This window comes from Xyrauchen texanus, chromosome 19, assembly GCF_025860055.1.
Source record: "Xyrauchen texanus isolate HMW12.3.18 chromosome 19, RBS_HiC_50CHRs, whole genome shotgun sequence".
Taxonomy (NCBI): Eukaryota; Metazoa; Chordata; class Actinopteri; order Cypriniformes; family Catostomidae; genus Xyrauchen; species Xyrauchen texanus.
The window spans coordinates 41,433,833-41,454,622 of record NC_068294.1 but is presented as its reverse complement, the minus strand read 5'-3'; the positions used below and the strand labels follow the sequence as shown (position 1 = coordinate 41,454,622).

General features: G+C 38.1%; 1 protein-coding gene across 1 annotated transcript; it reads left to right on the top strand.

Moving 5' to 3' along the window:
* The first annotated feature begins 1,612 nt into the window (after positions 1-1,612).
* LOC127659730 (SLAIN motif-containing protein-like) lies at positions 1,613-19,966 on the top strand. Its single transcript, XM_052149680.1, is given in 9 exon segments — positions 1,613-1,651; positions 1,654-2,168; positions 7,074-7,213; positions 7,837-7,959; positions 12,197-12,337; positions 13,579-13,863; positions 14,534-14,674; positions 16,822-17,110; positions 19,183-19,966. Coding segments are annotated over 9 exon segments (1,743 nt in total). The 3' UTR covers positions 19,253-19,966.
* The last annotated feature ends 824 nt before the right edge of the window (positions 19,967-20,790 follow it).

The following is a 20,790-nucleotide window of genomic DNA, read 5'->3' as shown; positions in this document are numbered from 1 at the left end:
CCCACAAATTGTGATCAACTCAGAGCACTAATAAGGCAAGAATGGATCGCCATCAGTCAGGATTTGGCCCAGAAACTGATATCCAGCATGCCAGAGTGAATTGCAGAGGTGATGAAGAACAAGGGTCAACAATGTAAATATTGACTCTTTGTTTTTGTCAATAAAAGCCTTTAAAACGTATGAAATGCTTATTATTGTTATCCAGTGTACCATAGAAACGTGTGAAAAAATAATCTACAAATACTGAAGCAGCAAACTTTGCAAAACACAAAATTTATGTCACTGCCAATACTTTTAGACACAGCTGTACACATAAGTTTCCTTCCTCATGATTCTCATGATGTGAAGTGCACCAGTTCCTTCTGCAGCAAAGCACCCCCACAACATGATGCTGCTACCCCCATCCTTCTCGGTTGGGATGGTGTTCTTCGGCTTGCAAGCCTCACCCTTTTTCCTGCAAACATAATGGTCATAATGGCCAAAAAGTTCCATTTTTGTTTCATCAGACCAGAGGAAATTTCTCCAAAAATTAAGAATAAAATAAAAATTTCCCCATGTGCACTTCAAACTGTAGCTTTTTTATGGTGGTTTTGGAGCTATGGCTACTTGCTTGCTGAGCAGCTTTTCAGGTTATGTTGAGATAAGACTAGTTTTACTGTGGATATAGATACTTGTCAACCTGTTTCCTCCAGCATCTTCACAAGGTCCTTCGCTGTTGTTCTGGGATTGATTTGCACTTTTCACACCAAACTACATTAATCTCTACACTGAAAACCCTAATAAGTTAATTGCACTCATTTGAGTAAACTCACTCCCTCGATTCCATTGAGTAATGGGGTCTCCCAAAACTTGAGTATGTAAGTTTAATTAACTTAGTTTTCAAGTAGAGTGAACTTAACTATTTAAGTTGAGTTAACTACATGCAAGTAGACTTAACTCAGATTTGAATTTAAATATTGTTGTTTCTGCTGTTGTACATTTTAATTGAATTGATTCCATTTGAAATCAAACAACAGCAAATCTCAAATAAAGATGACAACTGATTCTAGGACAGTTATTAAATAATTATTTACAGAAATGCAAATATGCACTTCACATGCACAAAGGGAACTGAGATAGTGTGACCAGGGTCCAACTTGACCAAAGAGACACAGATCACCCTAATGGTGGAATTATGGTTATAGTCAATTAAAAGTGAAACAATCGGTCTGTAAACAATTGTTGGAAAAATTACATGTGGCATGCACAAAGTAGATGTCCTAAACAACTTGCCAAAACTATAGTTTTCTAATATTAAATCTGTGGAGTCATTAAAAAACTAGTTTTAATGACATCAAACTAAGTGTATGTAAACTTCTGATTTCAACTATATTTAGTCTTTACATGGGACATGTACTTATGTACATAAACACATTCCCATATAAACATACAAATGTAATAAATTAAAGTTACACACAAGAATAGTCATGATAACGGAATAAAATGATTACACTACATTACCGAGAAAAGAGAATACAAGTGTGCTTTGAGAAGTGCTGTTGTTGAGGTTGTTGAATTTTGTTATTTTATAATAATCGTGTCAAGCTGCTATTATCCTCCACAGTGTAGACGAATGGTTGTTCCTGATGGTGGAAGTGTGCTTCATCCGATGATGCAGATGATGGTACTACAGATGAGGTGATGTCCAGTTCAGAGACGGAATTCGATCAGAACCTGACCGGGATGGAGCTGGAGGAGGTGCGTAAGCTTCAGGAGCTGGTGCGACGTTTGGAGGTCCAAAATCAAGCCCTGCGAAACAGGGGCAGCAAACTCGTGCTGGGGGGTGCCAGCAACAGCCACCTCATGACTGGAAGTAACATTAACAACCTCACAGACTCTTCTCCCGGAGCTGAGGAGCTGTCACCACCTCCGGGGAGCAGCAGCAGTGAGGAGATGTCTCCACTGCCTGACGCCTCCAGAATGGATGATGAACAGACCGGGTTCTTGAATCTGCCCTGTGCTTCAGGCTCCAAACAAACACAGAGATGCTTTGAGATGAGTTTGTCTCTAGATAGCTGTGATTCAGAGACACTTGGAGGAAGTGATGTTGGTATGGACCACTCCGCTCTGGATGAGGTGGATGTGCTGGACTTGGAGACATGCACAGAGGCAGATGATGAAGACCGCTGGTAGGTTTAATAGTCTTTATGTTGTAGAGCCATATAGAGCTTAAAATACTGTAGTGTGCTCTTTTAAATTCAGAGAAAAATGTAGATGACATCATGATGGAAATACGATACAGTGGGGTTCAAAAAGAGTTGTAAGAGTTCTAATTTAATTCAGTTTTTCTTTCTTTACAAATTATATTATTAGCGTGGCAAGTTGAATTTAAAAATGTACACGAATTTGAGAATTTCTTATTTTTTCTAACCTTTTGGTTCAGTACAATAGCGGTACACCTATATATCGGTTTTACAGGTTACTCGGTGCCGATAGTTGCTTTTTTTAGACTTTAGTTGATATATATCTTTTATGACTCTTGCCTTATGGCATGGTGCTCCATAGTTGCAAAAATCTATGCCGATAGTTTATTTTTTCCTCATTTTTATTCCTCATCAATAAACCTCAGCTGGTAAAATATATACATATAAACTCTTATTTGGTAAATACTAGCATATAGGGCACTTTAATGTAGCCAAGCCTCTGACATTTCAAAATAAAAGTCCCCAGTGTATTTCTGACTTGTTTAAAGTTTAAAGTCCCCCAACATCTTATGGAGTTTTGTGTTCCTTGCCACTGTATTATTATGCAATTATTAATTATTTAATTTCTATACACACTTTACAATCATATTTAATCAAACTACACAATGATCACTCTAAGACACTAGATATTACGGTTTCATTTTTTGTTTTCATTTTTGTTAATGCATATTTTCTGTAAAGCTGCTTTGAAACGATGTATGTTGTGAAAAGCGCTATACAAATAAAAATGACTTGACTTGACTTGACTTGTTATGCACCAAATCTTAATTTTTTTCGTTATTATTGAGATTTTGGTTGCACAATAAACTGCTTTTGGGATTTTATTCATTTTGGAATGTTGTAGCCTCAGTCTGTTTATCATTCTACAAATTGATTTAATAAAACTATCGGCCGGTTAATCGGTTATCTGGCTTTTCCAACACCTTCGTTATCGGCAGGGCTCGAGTTGAGGGGGGATGTGAGGGGATGCCATCCCCCTTGTTGTGAGACAAAAAAGCATCGCTCTTGTAAAACCACCATCCCCCTCTTACCATCCCCTTTAGATCAATTGTGTTATGTATTACTTGGTCATTAACTAATCATGCAAGTAAAATATAACATTTTCTACATATGATAAATAACAGATTTTAAATAAGGGCGATTAGCCAATCTGAGTAATATTTTTTGCCAGATTTCTATAGGTGAAATCCCCCAGTCAGATCTTTATACTTGTACAGTTCGGAAATATTCTGCCAGTGTGCCGCTTTAGTTACGCAATCTGGCAACCTTGCGAGCTCTCTCTCCACTGCGAAAAGATGCCGGATTTCTGAAAACACTGGCAAACGGGTATATCGGAGTTTAGCGATGTGTTGACCTGTCCTTCCCAGTTTCAAAAGGTTTCACGCACTTTCAAAAATGTCCAAGAGGACAGTTAGTGAAAATATTTAGTCTTTCTTTAAAAAGAAGAGAGCAGAAGGTGAGATATGGCTATGACGAGTGTAGACTTGCATGTATGTTTTTAATTCAAACCATTTTCAGGGTTTCACCCATAAAACGCTTTTGTGTGTAGACATTTTTGTTTACACCAATGTTTAACCTCCTGAGACTGAGCGTGACTGCTGCGTTCATTTTCCATTTCCCTTTTTGATTTGTAACTAGTAGCACCTTATAAACTTGCAAAATAAAAAAAATTCTAGAGCAAATAGTTTTCCTAAAAATGTATGTCCACATATGTGCACGTTAAAGCACGTTAGCGCATTAGCGTCATGAATTCAGAATGTAAACAATCCTCAAATGTAAACAATGCTCGGCTGTTTAGAACTCCTAGAAGAATGAAGAAGAACCTCTCTGGAAGTATATTGGAGCCCCAATCGTGACCTTTGTGGTTATCAGCATTATGTCACAAATGCTGTCGATTTAGCTTAAAGGTAACTTTCTTTTGACCCGGACTGTTCCTTTAACATGGTTAGACAAATCTGATGGTTGCCTAGAAAGAAAAGAAAAAGTATTCATTTTACGACATTGCTACAGATAGTTCAAAATCCTAAAACTTGTGTATTTCCAGGTTTAAATTAGATTGTAAAGCACAGATTTTAAATATAGACCCAAACCTTTGAACTCCACTGTATATGCCAAAAATTATGATAATAAGAGAATGTTTTTGATTGCATCACTGCAACTGTTTATTTGACACTGTGCTATGCAGATTTGTCAGGCTAACAGATTCATAAAGTTTATTACATCTCAGACACTGAAGTTTAAACTGTGTGTTCATGGTGATTTGTGATTGTGCTGTCGCTCTGAATGTGTAAGAGTGCTTTACTACACATATCAGAGACACTGGGAGTCTTCTCTGTTTGCACCCAGTATGCAACAAATGAGTTGCTTTCTCAAGTCTATATTGGAGATAGGGGATGTCTGTAATTTCTTAATGTGTTTCCACATTGTCTGGAACCGTCAGCTTTTGGGATATAACAGGCTTTTCTGGCCTTGATCACATTGCTCACCAATTAGCAGCTTAACTCTGGCTAAAACAACAAAGAAGTAATGATGGACAGTTGTTATGCCGTCCATATGGTTTCATGAGGTTAATAGAGCCAAATTTGCTTGCTAGTAGCATTTGGTTGGTTTGCTGATTAGTGGTAAGCAGCTTTGAGTGGATTATGCTTCATGTGATAAAGCTCATTCTTGTTGGAACGATGAAAGGCGAGTTTTGTTGTGATCTGGATGTTGACCAGAAAAGGTTTTAGGTTTTAATAGGAATCAATGTTGTAAATGCAACGTTTCAATTTCAGGCACTTTTAGCACTGTGGACGTTTAGTAAGAAAAATCTAGTTAAAACATTTTTTTCTGAAAGTCCTAAATATACACCATTAAGTAATATTTGAAAACGTTTTACATAATTTGGCCGAATTACAGCTTGATTGCATATGATGCCCAGTAAAAGATACATGCAAAGAAACATGTGACTATATGGAAACCCCATCAACACAAACATTGTGTCTCCAACTTCATATCTTGTGAATAATTATAAACGTTATTAAACATTATCTGGTGAAATATATAGGCTATAATTTGATAAATACTTAAATACAGAGAATTGTAATGGAGCCAAGTCTCTGTTATTTCAAAATTAAAAGTGTGTTTTGGCATTGCTTTCAGATACATTGTCGGCATTATGCACCAAATCATTTATTTATTTATTTTCTAGTTATAATTTTGATTTTAGGTAACCCTTTATGTTTCAGTGGCATGCCCAAAATTAAAGGCTTATAACTCTACAAAAAAATAAATAAAAATAATAAAGAGGGTCAATTGTTTATCATTTTAAATAAAACTTTTTAACTTATTTAATAAGATTTATAATTTGATAAAATATGAGACTCTCAGCCTAAAAAACATCAGAAAAAAAAACTTTATTTAATTTTATTTAATTTTGTTATTTTTCTTAGTTGATATATATCTCTGGGAGTAAATAAAGTAGCTCCTACTTTTGCTTTGTTCTTAATCATGTCACCTGTTACTGAGTAAAATGTTATTTTGATACGACAAAGCAATCAAAAGTTAAAAGCATTGCATCATAAAAAAATATTTATCCTAGTTTCCAAAAAGCCTCTCCAAACAAATAAAACATAATAAATTTACATAAGAACTAATTACACATCCAAACAAAACAATGACTAAAGGTTTGCTCTCCAAAGCATGCAGGCATGAGTAACGAGATCTCATTCAGTTCCATTCTGTGCCATTTGAGTCATCATTGAGTCTGTGTCATGTGCTTGGCGCCATCTAGTGGTGGTCATAAGTAATTATGTAAAGCGAACAATCTCCTCTGCCCATATTTGGATGACTTCCACTTCTAGTTGCAAGTGATCTGAATCCTAATGCAATTTGTTTTATTGTTCCATAACGCTGGACTACATACTACATCTTTTCCAATGAAGTAATTTGATCAAGGAAAGCTAAACATTTTTAGGTTGATAGCACATTATGTGCTGTGTCCACATTATGCACATTATTATAGATTACAATAATATGTGCAGTGCAAAATTTATAATAAATTATAAAAACAGCACACTTCCGATTTGTCTGCAAATTTCAAAGCACTTGTTCAGTTTTGGTCATAATGCCTGCATGCATTGTAAAGTACAGCTTTTAAGTGTTTATTTTTTTCCTCGACAACCCGAGCTTAAAAGGTTAAACAATAAATTGCAATTGGGATTTTATTCATTTTGGACTCTTGTAGTCATAGTAAGAAAAGACTACTAACATTTTATAAATTGATTTTAAAAACTATCAGCTGATAAATTGGTTATCAGACTTTACCACCAAAGTTATTGATATCTGCGAGATCAACTCTCTAATAAAACCCATTATGATTTTCATTGGGTCTATTGTAACCCAAGTTTTCTGACTCCAGGTGAGTGAATAAGACATGACGTGTGAATACATATTTCTTTAGAGAACTTATTTTATGAACGCTGTCAATAGAGACTTTCGACAGACCCTGCTTTCAATACCGTAAAGAAAGGGAGAGTTTATCATCATTGACGAATATGTAGTGATTTAATGAACTCATCCATGATGGATGCAAGCAAGCACATGTGCCAGTAAACACTCCCCATTAATGGCCATTATGTTCAACATGCACATAAGCGTGGTTATGGATGACCACATACTCTTGGCCATATAGCGTATAAAAACGGTTACAAAACAAAGCATCTCAGGTGTCATGCCCCTGCTGTGGAGAATTTTGTAACATTTCAATATCATATTTCTCCTCTAAATCTAATTTTTACACGAGTGACATTTTGTAGAGAGTTGAGTTGGTGCTCTCTTGTCTCTCTGTAGGTTGTACGTGTCACCACAGAAGCATGTTGAGGCAGAAAATGGGCCCGAGTCTCCATTGAAATGGTGCAGGAAGGTTCTGGATCACCCCAGTCCAGAGACTGAAGTCGCCTGTCAGACTCTCATCACCCGACTAGACCAGAGTATGAAAGCATTTCTGCTGTGGATCACTTGTCTTTTTGAGATTCAAAATTGTATGGTAGTTTATGTTGACATTTAAGCTGCCATGTGAACAAGCAAATTGTTAGTAGATTAGACATAATACAGAGGCCCTGTTTACACCTGCCAATAACATGTATCACCAATGTGTACCTTTGACCACTTGATCAGATTGTGGCAGGAAGGGTCTCTGATTACATGACTACAAACGTTATGACATGTTTTCCACTGTGCACACTGGTGATTCTGTATTTTACCCTCTATTTAGGCCTCTCGTATAGCATCTGTCAAGCCATGAATCTGCCCCGCAGCCCACAGAATTAGTCATTTTAATGACACATCACATGACTATTCAAAATAATCACAGCTACTGGCTTTATACACTGTCTAAAAATGTTATTGTTTGAAGTTATTGGCATTTATTCCTGTGCATATTAATAGTATATGGCTTTGGGGAAAAATATATAAAAATAGTTTCTTATAAGGTTATTAATTAATTCACTGTTTGCATTACTACTAAACAGTAATGTTAGCATATACTTTAAATCACATGCTTTTAATAGCAATTTTTAATTTTTTTTGTTTGTTTGTTTTTTTCCCACGGTAGCCACACGGTGGAAGAATGTGTACAGCAGCCCATCTCAGGCGGCTGAGGCTGGCGTCTCGGCACCCTCCTCTGCTGGGTACCACAAATCAACTAACAAAACACTACTAACCTCTGGCAGCTCAGGTATGGCATTAACCCAACACATTGCACATCACATGCCTTAAAACCTATTCAATAACATAAACACACACATACTTGGGCCTGTTTCACTCACACCAGTATTTCCTGTAATAATAGGCATAAATTATAAATTATTACAAACTTGGTACTCATGAAATGTAATTTACATAGGGAGGAAAATGTATTTACATGGGATGGAACTCAAATCTTAAAACGCAGAATAAACTATAAATTGCTTAAAGGAATGTTTCAGGTCTAATACAAGTTAAGCTGAATAATTAAGTTGATTACAACAACAACAACAACAACAACAAAAAAAGACAATTTAGTTTCATCCCAAATTATTGGGTTACAGTGAGGCACTTGCAATGGAAGTAAATGGGGCCAGTTCATCAACATTAAAATACACATTGTTTCTAAAGTATAGCAACAAGATGTAAACATTACACATGTAATGTAAACACTTTTTTTTCCCAATCTGGAATGCCCAATTCCCAATGCGCTCATAAGTCCTCGTGGTGGCATAGTGACTCACCTCAATCCGGTTGGCGGAGTATGAATCCCAGCTGCCTCCGCGTCTTAGACCATCAATCTACGCATCTTATCACGTGGCTTGTTGAGCGCGTTACCGTGGAGACCTAGCACGTGTGGAGGCTTCACGCTATTCTCCGCGGCATCCACGCACAACTCGCCACACGCCCCACCGAGAGCAAGAACCACATTATAGCGACCACGAGGAGGTTAACCCATGTGACTCTACCCTCCTAGCAACCGGGCTAATTGGTTGCTTAGGAGACCGGGCTGGAGTCACTCAGCACGCCCTTATGCAAATTTGTATAATTCCAAATATGCTTGGCCTCTAAAAGTTACTATCCAAATCATCATATCACTGGGTTTTGTGGACAGAAGAGTGTCATCCTGGAGTGTCCCGCTAAAATACAGATTTAAAGAGATAGGTCACCCTTAAATGAAAGTTCTTTCTGAAAGAATTTATTCACCCTCTTGCATCTCAGATATGTATGACTTTCTTCTGCAGGACACAAACGATGAAAAGTGAATGGTGGCCAGAAATTTGAAGCTCCAAAAAGCACTTAAATGCAGCTTAAAAAGGATCAATAGGACAGAGAGATTTGAAGTGATTTGACAGGTGTGTTTTTAACTATAAATCTTCGCTTCCGGCAAGATCTCTTACGCTTCTCGTGTCACGTAAGCGTGTTGGCATGTTCATGCGAGAACTGACACGTGGGAGAAACAATAGCTTTTCTTAGTGCTTGTTTTGCTTTGTAAACAAACTTCAGGATCTACTTTCCTCAAAAGTGTGGAATGTCATAGGCAGGGAAGGACTCATTTTTGCAGCCTTCAAAACACCAAATCATGACCAAATCCTCTTAGTAGACAGGGTATTACGTTAGATTTGGAAATACTTGTATGTTTGACATTGAAGTTTTGAGCAAGCCTTACTTAAACAGGCTCAGGTGTGGTCACAGCTGCTATATGGTGTGTATTTAACAAAGCAGGCGGGTAAGATCGTGTGTCATGCATGAGGTGTCTAGGAAACATTTGTGATGTGTGAGGCAAAGTTATAAATAACTGCTTTTGTATTTATTCATTTCTGCTGTTTAATGAACCTCATTTGGTATCTAAAACAACCGTATTTTTTTTGCTGCAACAAACTTACAGTACGTGTCATTTAATCTGATTATCTTGTGCTTATGACATTATGTTAGCCATGTCAAGTTTTCACTTTTTGTGTTTTAATATCGCAGATTGCTGAATAAATTACACACAATGTATTGTGCTTTCATACACAAATGTTGGCCCGTGTTACCTTGAGTATCAGTCACAGGAATAATGATTGTCCTTTTTGGGATTTTCTCCCCAAATTGGAATGCCCAGTTCCCAATGCGCTCATAAGTCCTCGTGGTGGCATAGTGACTCGCCTCAATCCAGGTGGCGTAGGACGAATCTCAGTTGCCTCCACGTCTGAGACCATCAATCTGCACATCTTATCATGTGATATGTTGAGTGGCACGTGTGGAGGCTCACGCTATTGTCCACAGCATCCACGTACAACTCCCCACACGCCCCACCGAGAGCAAAAACCACATTATGGCAACCACAAGGAGGTTACCCCATGTGACTCTACTTCTAAGTAAATTCTGGAAACTGTAAAGTGTGTGAAAATCCCAAGAGATCAGCAGTTATAGAAATACTCAAACCAGCCCATCTGGCAGCAACAATCATGCCACAGTCTAAATCACTGAGATAATTTTTTTTCCCCTATTCTGATGGTTGATGTGAACATTACCTGAAGCCCCTGACCCATATTTGCATGATTGTATGCACTGCACTGCTGATATATGATTGGCTGATTAGATAATCGCATGGATGATCGTTGGTGCCAGACGGGCTGGTTTGAGTATTTCTGGGATTTTCACACACTTTACAGTTTCCAGAATTTACTCAGAATGGGGCCAAACAAACTACATCCAGTGAGGGGCAGTTCTGTGGATGGAAACACCTTGTTGATGAGAGAGGTAAACAGAGAATGGCTAGACTGGTTCAAACTGATGAAGTCTACGGTAACTCAGATAATCACTCTTTGGTGAGAAGAATAGTTGGTTGGCGGTTTGGCGTGGTTTTGGCGGCACAATTATATTTTTGTCTACAAAACTAATTTCAAACATTTAAACATATGCCTCCTGATCAAAAGATTTTTAAGATAATGAGAAACATTTCAGTCAAGTTTAGTATAGTGTAGGTAGTGTATACACACGGTATATAAATATATATATATATACTACTGTTCAAAGGTTTGGAGTCACTTCCCTGAAAAGTTTCTCGTGATCTTATAAATCTTTTGATCTGAAGGTGTATGCTTAAATGTTTGAAAATATTTTGTTGACAAAAATATAATTGTGCCAACATATTAATTTATTTAATTATAAAACTAACATTTTATTTAAATGGATGACTTGGACCAAATAATTAAGAAAAGCAGCCAATAAGTGCCCAGCATATAGATCAAGTCAAGTCAAGTCAAGTGGTTTTTATTGTCGTTTCAACCATATACAGTTAGTACAGTACACAGCAAAACGAGACAACGTTCCTCCAGGACCATGGTGCTACATAAAAACAACAAAGGACCAACATAGGACCACATGAGACAACACAACGAAATAATACCTATATAAACTACCTATATATACCTATATAAAGTGCACGTGCAAACATGTGCAAAAAGTACAGGACAGTACAACAAATTACTGACAATGAACAGGACAATAGACAGTGCAGCGCCGACCAGCACTCAGTAGTGCAAAAAGATGACAGTTTCTAAAAATGTAAACATAACATACTATGAGATAGTGTTCTATGCACATAGCAGTTATTGAGGTAGCAGACAGTTATAAAGTGACAGTAATTAAAGTGCAACTCAGGACACGTGTGTGTCAAACCAGTCTCTGAGTATTGAGGAGTCTGATGGCTTGGGGGAAGAAGCTGTTACACAGTCTGGCCGTGAGGGCCCGAATGCTTCGGTACCTCTTGCCAGACGGGAGGAGGGTAAAGAGTTTGTGTGAGGGGTGTGTGGGGACTCCTTCAATATTGTTTAAAAAGCGTCCCAAGGTGAAACCTCAAGAAGTTGGTTCAGAAAATGCCAAGAGTACATGTCTGCAAATTCAAGGCAAAGACTACTTTGAAGATGCTAAAATAAAAAGTTTTGATTTGTTTTGGATTTTGTTAAGTCACAACATAATTCCCATATTTCCATTTATATTAGTCCATAGTTGACTACTATTATTATAATAAAGAATGAGTAAATGACCCTGTAAGGGGGTTAAGATGGGCAAGGAGGCGGCGAGAACCGGCTTGTCAATATAAATAATAATTTAATGAAAACTTAAATCAAAGCACACAAACATAAACACACATGACGGACATGCCCTTAATTGTCTCTCTTTCGAACCGTCGTCACCGGCCGCCTTTATCCCTCGCACGCCCCATCAGGCTGATTGGGGACCGGGTGTGTGACATTCTAGCCCAGCCCCGCACCCCTCCGCTCCACAGAGCCTAAACTTTTAGTACGGTAGTATGTATGTATGTATGTATGTATGTATATATATATATATATATATATATATATATATATATATATAGACACACACACACACACACACACACACACACACACACAGTGTTTATATAATATGTATTTTTGCTGTTGGTCTTTTTTTCACAGGTTACACAGGTGTCTCTTCCACTCTCAGCTCACAGTCGTCTATAGACAGTGAATTAAGCACCTCAGACGACTCTATCTCCATGGGTTATAAGCTTCAGGATCTGACAGATGTTCAGATAATGGCTCGTCTGCAGGAAGAGAGTGAGTGTCTTTCTCCACATGCACATCCAGACAATAAAAGGTTTTTGTACCCTGGAAAAATGCATAATTTTTCATGCCGAATGCAAATCAGTACTGTGGGTTTTCGACATGCTTTCTGTTCTGTCATTTCATTTGTTTGTTTTAAAACTCTAATGCAACAGCAAGATTCAGTTCTGACAAACTGGACTGTCAATCACTGTTATTTGTGTTTATAATCCTCCTTAGTTCTGGTATCTAACACATTCAGAACACATACTTTAGCTGATTAACTTATGAAACTATTACTAAGCAGTCGGGTGAAAGCTAAACAGTTTTGTTTCTTAGCCTGATATACTATCAGGGTTTGCTGACTTTTGACACACATTTGGCAATATGTTGGTTCATTTTAAGTAAAAATGAAATCAGACCCCTTTTACTTTCTCTATGCATGGTCTCGGTCTTATTGTACACAATTCACAAGTGCACGCTAAACTAAACCACTAAAGGTTTGTCTTTGTAATCTTAATTCTAAATGTAAGAACTTGTCCCATCTATTTCAGCTTATGTCACAAAGGCCAGAAAGCTATTAATTAATGTGAACAACCAACAAAAACACAAGTATCCTGTTTTTACAATCGCAAATGTCACATTACAGATGTTAAATGTGTTGCGAATGCCGTTTAATGTTGACTTAAAAACAATAAATGCAGTGAAAATATTGAATTTAAAGTAGTTTGAATCTCAAAGTGGTGAAATTGTAGTTGTAATAATACGATTGATGTCCTATTATAGGGAATAGTTTACCAAACAATTATACTTTTGTCATAATTTACTCACCGTCATGTTGTTCCAAACCCATATGACTTTCCCTCTTGTGCAGAACACAAAAGGAGAATTATAATGAATGTTGTTGTCCGTCAGTACAAAGGGAGTTGATAGTGACACACTTCATAAACAGTTCATAAAGGTTGTCCAAGCTTGTTTCAATGAAACAAAAACTGCACCAAAACCTATCGTATGTCTTCAGAAGACTTGGAATATGACGCACGAGTCACATGAACTACCTTTATGAACTGTTTGGGTCCTTCCGTTATAATGACACAATGCAATAATCATTCATTTCTCCTTTTTGCTCCGTTTAAGAGAGTCATTTTCTTCAGCGTTTGGAATGACATGAGGGTGTCATTTTTCTTTTATGCTTTAACAGTGTACTAATAAGACATGAGTGACGTGTCTGTGTGTGTGTGTGTGTTTTTTTTAAGGTCTCCGTCAAGATTACGCCTCTGCCTCACGCCGCAGCTCGTCGGCCTCCCTGCAGTCTCTACGGCGAGGCACCCTCAGCGATCAGGAGTTTGACTCGTACAGTCTGGAGGATGAGGAGGACGAATGCTGCTCTCTACCGCAGCGGCTCCAGCGATACTCTCCCTCTCCACACAGCTCTCCCCGCTGTCTCTCTCCCAGCACACTGGCAGAGTACAGCCGCCTCGCCGCCCCTCGTCCACGCATGTCACAACGCTACCTACATAGCCCAGGGGCCAAGAGTGAGGGTAGGAGATGCTGGCTAATTCACTTTGTATCCATCAGATATTAAAGCTCTGTTTTGTGCTTCCATTATCCTGGTGTGAATGCTATGTTTAGGCAAATAGCAATACATTTTGTTTTGATTAACCAAAGAAGGTCTGTTAACACAAAATCTGTGACAAAATTGCTAAATGAAATGCAGAGGAAAGGTCTATTCACACCGAGACAGAAACTAATGAAATTAAAAATAATTTCACCCCTGTGCAGTAGGTGGCGCTGTTCTGCAAACAGATTTATTCTGGTTTCCTGCATGGACCTTTTAGCATTCAGCTTTCAATGCATGAGATTAATATATTTAAAGCTGTTAAGGCATTTATTGACCTTATTTGGAATAATGTTTTTGATGCATTTTGAGGAATATAAAATCTGATTAGCACATTACATTCATATTCTAAAAAGAAAGAATGTGTTGACAGCTTCTATATTATTCTATATTATTTTACTGCATATCTGCATTGAGTTTTCGTCCATGAGAGGAATAAAAGAACACAAGGATCAGTTAGAAGGTTGTAAAATGGTCATGTAAAAGCTGGCTAATTGGCATTGTGCTTTACATGCATTCCTTCTCCATTTAATACAGAATAGAATATTGTCCGTGGACAGGTGTGTTAAGCAGGCCGTGTGTGTGGTTTTCAGAGGAACTGAGGCACAGCATGCCAAACCTGACCCCGCGCACCAGCCTGCGCTCTTTGGAGGCAGTCAGAAACAGCCGCAGCATGGAGGCTAACTTACAGAGCTCAGGCAACCGCACGTCCCGCCTACCCCACTCCCCCTCAGGTTGGTACCCCACCACTCCGCCTCACCTTCCCCCTAGTCCTTTGTAAGTCTTCTGTAAGCATATGATGTCTTTGGACATCATATGAGGAACAGACACAAATTTAAGTCATTTCTTACTGAATAATGACCTAAAACGACCAGGACGTTTTCCAAAATTTTGCAGAAGAAAGTCATATGGGTTTGGTCGACATGAGGGTAAGTAAATATGACAGAGCTACAGTACTCCCTTAACCCACTCTCTCAATACACGAATGCCCACAGCCCCATAATGCCCTACATATAACAGTTATGTACAGTTAACTGCAACCATCTCACTGCAACTTCTCTCTTTGCCTCTATTTGATCATTCCCTCACCCTTAACCACTGTACTGACAATACACTCTCAGCCCAATTCCTCGCTTCCTTTGAACCATTATCTCTCACACAGTCAGACTGTTCTTAGAAATAACCTGTTGTACCAGTATTAGCAGCTTGAGCCACTGTAACATCCTTTTATAACTGTTTTGGCACTACCTAGGGAGCTGCCATTTGATGCCATCATCCAATTTCAAACCGTAATGTGACTTGAAAGTCAGATGGTTTAGGCTGTCAGCCAACTTATTTTTTTATTTTCGAGTTTTCAATACAGCAGGGATAGTCGCTAGCTCATAAGCATTTTCTCATAACTTTTTCTCATTACTCTTTATTTCAGGGGTGTCAAACGTTTTGATGCACTTGACTGTATTCATGTATAAAGACCCCTTTATGCATATGAGAAAAGTTGCATAATATTATAACACTATTTGCAAACTGTTGTAATATCACACTTTCAAACTATCATTGTACTAAAAGAGTATTCAAAAGATACTGTTATTTGTATGACAGTTTATACTTTTTCCACCAACTGTTATAGGAGGGCTGCAACAAATGATTATTGGAACAATTTAATCGACTATTCGGGCGCTTAATGCAATGAGTAATCAATATCTCTTAACCGATAATTTAGCTTGTTCCTTGAAAACACTTTAAAAAATATCTTTAACCTTCATTGAATTACAGGTTAAAATATATATACTTGGAGGGTTTTTCATAAAGTTTAATTCAGGAATAAATTCATAGATAAATATAGAAGAAAATAAAAAATGTAACCGAGAAGCAACACCGCATAAGATATTTATGTTAAAATACTGTAGGTGTATTTTGTCTTGCAGCACTTAATTTTTCTCCCCAGTTATAGTGCAGTGGTTAAAACGAGTCTTCATTATTTATAAATGTTATGTCCTGTGAGATCAAACGACTGTTCGACAACGAACAAACTATTTCTTATTGATTATTAATTTCAGCCCTATATTATAGTAATTCTACATGTGTAGTCACAAATAGGAAAAACATAAATTAAATAAACCAAAATATATATATTTTTTTTGGGGGGGGGGGGGGGTTCCCCTTTTTCACCCAATTTGGAACGGCCAATTCCCAATGCGCTTTTAAGTCCTCGTGGTCACGTAGTGACACGCCCCAACTCGACGAATCCCAGCTGCCTCCACGTCTGAGACCGCCAACCCGTGCATCTTATCACGTGGCTTTTTTAGCACGTTGCCATGGAGACATAGCGTGTGTGGAAGCCTCACGCCATCCACCGCGGCATCCACGCACAACTCGCCACTCGCCCCACCGAGAACAAACCACATTATAGCGACCACGAGGAGGTTACCCCATGTGACTCTACCCTCCCTAGCAACCGGGCCAATTTGGTTGCTTAGGAGACCTGGTCAGAGTCAGCACACCCTGGGATTCGAACTAGCGAACCTCCAGTAGCCAACGGCTTTACCGCTGAGCTACTCGGGCACCAATTAAAATGTATTTAAAATATTTAGATTAGATCATTAGTAATGTTACATTCTGTAAATTTGATACTTATTGCCCCCCTGGGTGTCCCCTGATTTAGATCTCATTGGGTGTTTCTAAAATACACATTTTTTATATGACATTCATCATCGCTCTGCTTTTTCTCTACACCATTTAAAGGGTTTGCACAAAGTGCTTGAATTATGCTTTTAGAAATGTATTTACTGGAACACCTGGAAAATAACCCCTAATTAATAACATGGTTTCTTAAATCATGTTATATCCCATCAACGCTGTTTGTGATTGGGTGCTCCTGTAGGACTGTCCTCCACACGGATGAGAGTTGATGGCCAGTCTCCTCTTTCTCTCCGGGCTCCCATGAAAGCTCACTGTCCTGTGGGCGCTATGACGGCAGCGCGGCAGCACATCAGATCAGGTACCCAGGCAGCTCCCTCAGCGGGGATAAGGAGAATACAGTCCCCAGGACCTTCTAATGGTGCTACATACTCTGGCTGCAGGAGTGCTACTGCGACCCGACAAACGCCAGGAAGAGGCGTGACACCAGGAGCTCCTTCCTCCAGAGGTAGAATTCCACAGGCACCAAGAAGGTAACTTAGAAATGTCTTCCATCCAGTTATTGGTCTTAAAGCAAAACTTGCCATATTTGAACATTTGAGCATACAGTAACTTTCACCTGGTCAAAACAACGTGTTGTAACTTGTAAAGGTCTTTCCTTCTGTCGCTCAGCATGTTGAGTCGCTTGGTGAAGAATATCTCATCGTATCACTTTGTATTAAGGTTTGTTTTAATCAGGAGCATCTGCTTAAAGTAATCAGAATGTCTGTCCATCCAAAAGTAATATGTAAAATAAGTCAAATAAGTAGAGTATACAATTTCTACTCATGAATATCTAGTTTACTTGATGCAAAGAGCCTCAAACAAAACGTCCTAAAACTTGTATCTTTTAAAGATTTGATACCACAAACCGTGCCCATTTTGGCAAATACAATCATTAGTTGTGTTGCAGTTTGGGCAATATGATTAAAGTTTCACATTTTTGGTTGAACCTGACACTATCCATATGCAGTGGCGAGAAAAAGTATGTGAACCCCTTGGAATTAGCTGGTTTAATTAATAGGTGATACATTTTCATCAAAGTCACGTGCTTAAGCTAACAACACACAAACAATTATAATCTTTCGTCTTTATTGAACACATCCCATTAATCATTCTCAGTGCTGTGAAAAAGTAGAACTGGTAAAAGTTCTCCTTTGGCAGAAATAACCTCAACCAACCATTTCCGGTAGCTGCGGATTAGACCTGCACAACATTCAGAAGGAAATTTAGACCATTCATCCTCACAGAACTGATTAATCTCAGCCATATTCTTAGGATGTCTGGTCTAAACGGCTCTCTTGAGGTCATTCCACAGCATCTCTGTTGGGTTAAGGTCTGGGCTCTAACTGGGCCTCTCCAAAAGGTGGATTATATATTTTGGAAGTCATTCTGTAGTGGATTTACTTCTTTGTCTAGGGTTCTTTTTGATCTCATTGAGCAATCTACGGTTTGCCCCATGAGTCATTCTGGCTGGACAGCCACTTCTAGGGAGAGTAGCCGCGGTACTAAATCATCTCCATTTATAGACAATTTGTCTAACTGTGGACAGATGACTATCTAAGCTGTTATGGTGCGTTCACATACAACGCGACGGCTCGATTACATACAAAGTCAATGCGAATAGACGCTAATTCGTGCTGGGCGGCGCGAATGGCGCAACTCGATTTCAACTCGAGTGAAAAATCTGCATGACGTGTTGTCACGAAAGCCTATCACCATTGAGATTATCCGGATGTCACTGACGTACTGAAGAAGTAGCAGAAGAAATCTGAAAAACTGGCTGAAAATTTGTTGTTGCGGTGTGTGGGCACCCAGAATTGTATAACACAATGTCATACATGTACAGAGACCGGACGAAAAAAGACATCGCTTGGAGGAAAGTCAGGAAGGAAGTTGGACTACCTGGTAAGTTCTGAAAATATGCGCGTCTACTTGATTCCAGCTATTGGTCGTACTTTTACTATGAACCAAGTCGTAGAAGCCATCCTCCTGTCCCCAACGCGAGTTTAAACGCACATTTATAATCCAGCGTTCAGACTTGCGAGAGCAATGCAAGGTTTTGTAACCCTGTCCAGCATTATGGAAAGCAACAATTCTTCTGAGGTCTCATTTTTGCGAGGCATTGTCCACGTCAGCAGATGCTTCTTGTAAATAGAAAACTCAAAATGTTTGAGTGCTTTTTATAAGTCAAAGTAGATTTAACCCACACCTACAATTTTGTGTAATTAATCGGATGCCAGGTTTACCAACTCCTGACTCTAATTAGCTTTTGTTGACGTCATTAGCCTAGGGGATCACATACTTTTTAGAGTATGTACTCTATGTACAAGAACAATACACTCATTTTTGTGTTATTTGTTAAAACAGATTGTGTTTGTTCATTATTGTAACTTCAATGAAGATCAAGACAGATTTTAAGACAAATTTATACATAAATGCAGGTCATACCAAAGGGTTCACATACTTTTTCTTGGCACTGTATTGGCAAAATATAATGGTGTTGAAGAGATCATGCGTAAAGAATTGAGTGAGGTGAGATTATTTTGCTTGTTTTTCCCCATAGCAGATCACTGGGAATGACCAAACCCTGTGCTCCCATTCCTGATGAATCCTGGAAAGATGATTGTTACTGATGGCCCCTCCAGTCTTCCTCACAGTGAAGTCCAATGTGGCTGCCCTGCCTCAACAAACACAGAGGCCCTGAAATGAGTGGTCACCCTGGGGTGAGCGTACCAATGGAGGAGTAGATCTGGCTACACCGTTTACTTCCAGAGGCCGCAACATATATTTTAATATTTTGTTTGTTTGTAAAACATCAGTCTACTTTATTTTTGTGAATACTGGGGAAGCTGCTTGAATAAAAAATGTAAATGTTCGATGTCCTGAAAAACATGTAATTTGTGTGAAACAATGTGGAATTTAATTCCTAGATTCTGTGGAGTAATCTGGCATTGATTTTGCATGTTTACCTACTTTTAGACATGATGTATATTTGATTTCTATGTACAATTTTACATCTCTAAGAATTAATTTGATGAGGTAATAGTTGTATTCTAACAAGACATTTGTTTTATACGTTGAAGACAGAAGAATAAGAATAGTTTTCTCAAAAACTGACCATTTTTAAACGATTGAGGCCACATGAATCTGCCAAGGTGTATTACTACTGCAACACTGTTTCTCAGTTCAAAGTGCACATTTCATACACATCCACTACATCTGTAAATTCGGATATGAATGCCTGTATAATCCAGGAATAAATGTATGCACTAAGCCAGTTAAACCAGAACTATCTGAGTATGCAACAATAAATGGAGTGCCTCAAATCACAAACTGTAATAAATCAATTTCAGCAATATATTTAAAATGCCTGTTTTATCCATTTTAGGGGATCCTTCCATACTGGGCAGCAACTTTATGCATTAAGTTAGTTGACATATTATGAATGCATGTTTCAAGGTATTATCAAAGCCTAAAATGCACAACTGCGGTGTGTTTATTTATTGTTTATAATTTGTAAGTAACTATCCATTTGGTGCAATAACAATCCCATACAGTGACCCCGAAATTTACAAATGCTCCGTAACACTGTAACATCTTCTATTAATAATGAACAAACATTACATTATGCTAAATTAGTGTTGACATAGTTTCTCAGTTAACTAGCCTAATCTTTACTTTCTAGTCATTGAGGCAATGTATTTTTATTTAATGATGGGTTTACGTGTTACAGATTCAACCAAAGTTGATTAGTTGATTCTTTCTACAATTCAATATTTATGTATTAGTCCAAAGACCCTTTCCAATAACTTAATGGAGCTCGAGGGGCCCACTGACTCGGAATCTAATGGATGCAATAGCAATTACAATTGGCTTTGGATAGAAGCATCTGCTAAATTAATTGAATCTTGTGCAATTGCAAATTTAGTCCATACAATGCAAATGATTAGTGGCTAGAACTTTAAAGGTCCAAAAATTACATAAATGCAGCATAAAATAATCAGCACAACTCCAGTGGTTAAATCCATGTCATCAGAAGTGATATAATAATATTTTAGATCAATATTTAAGTCCTTTTTTTTATACTATAAATCTCCATTTTCACTTTCTTCTTTTATTTTTGGCGATTTGCATTCTTTATGCATATCACCACCTACTAGGCAGATAATTT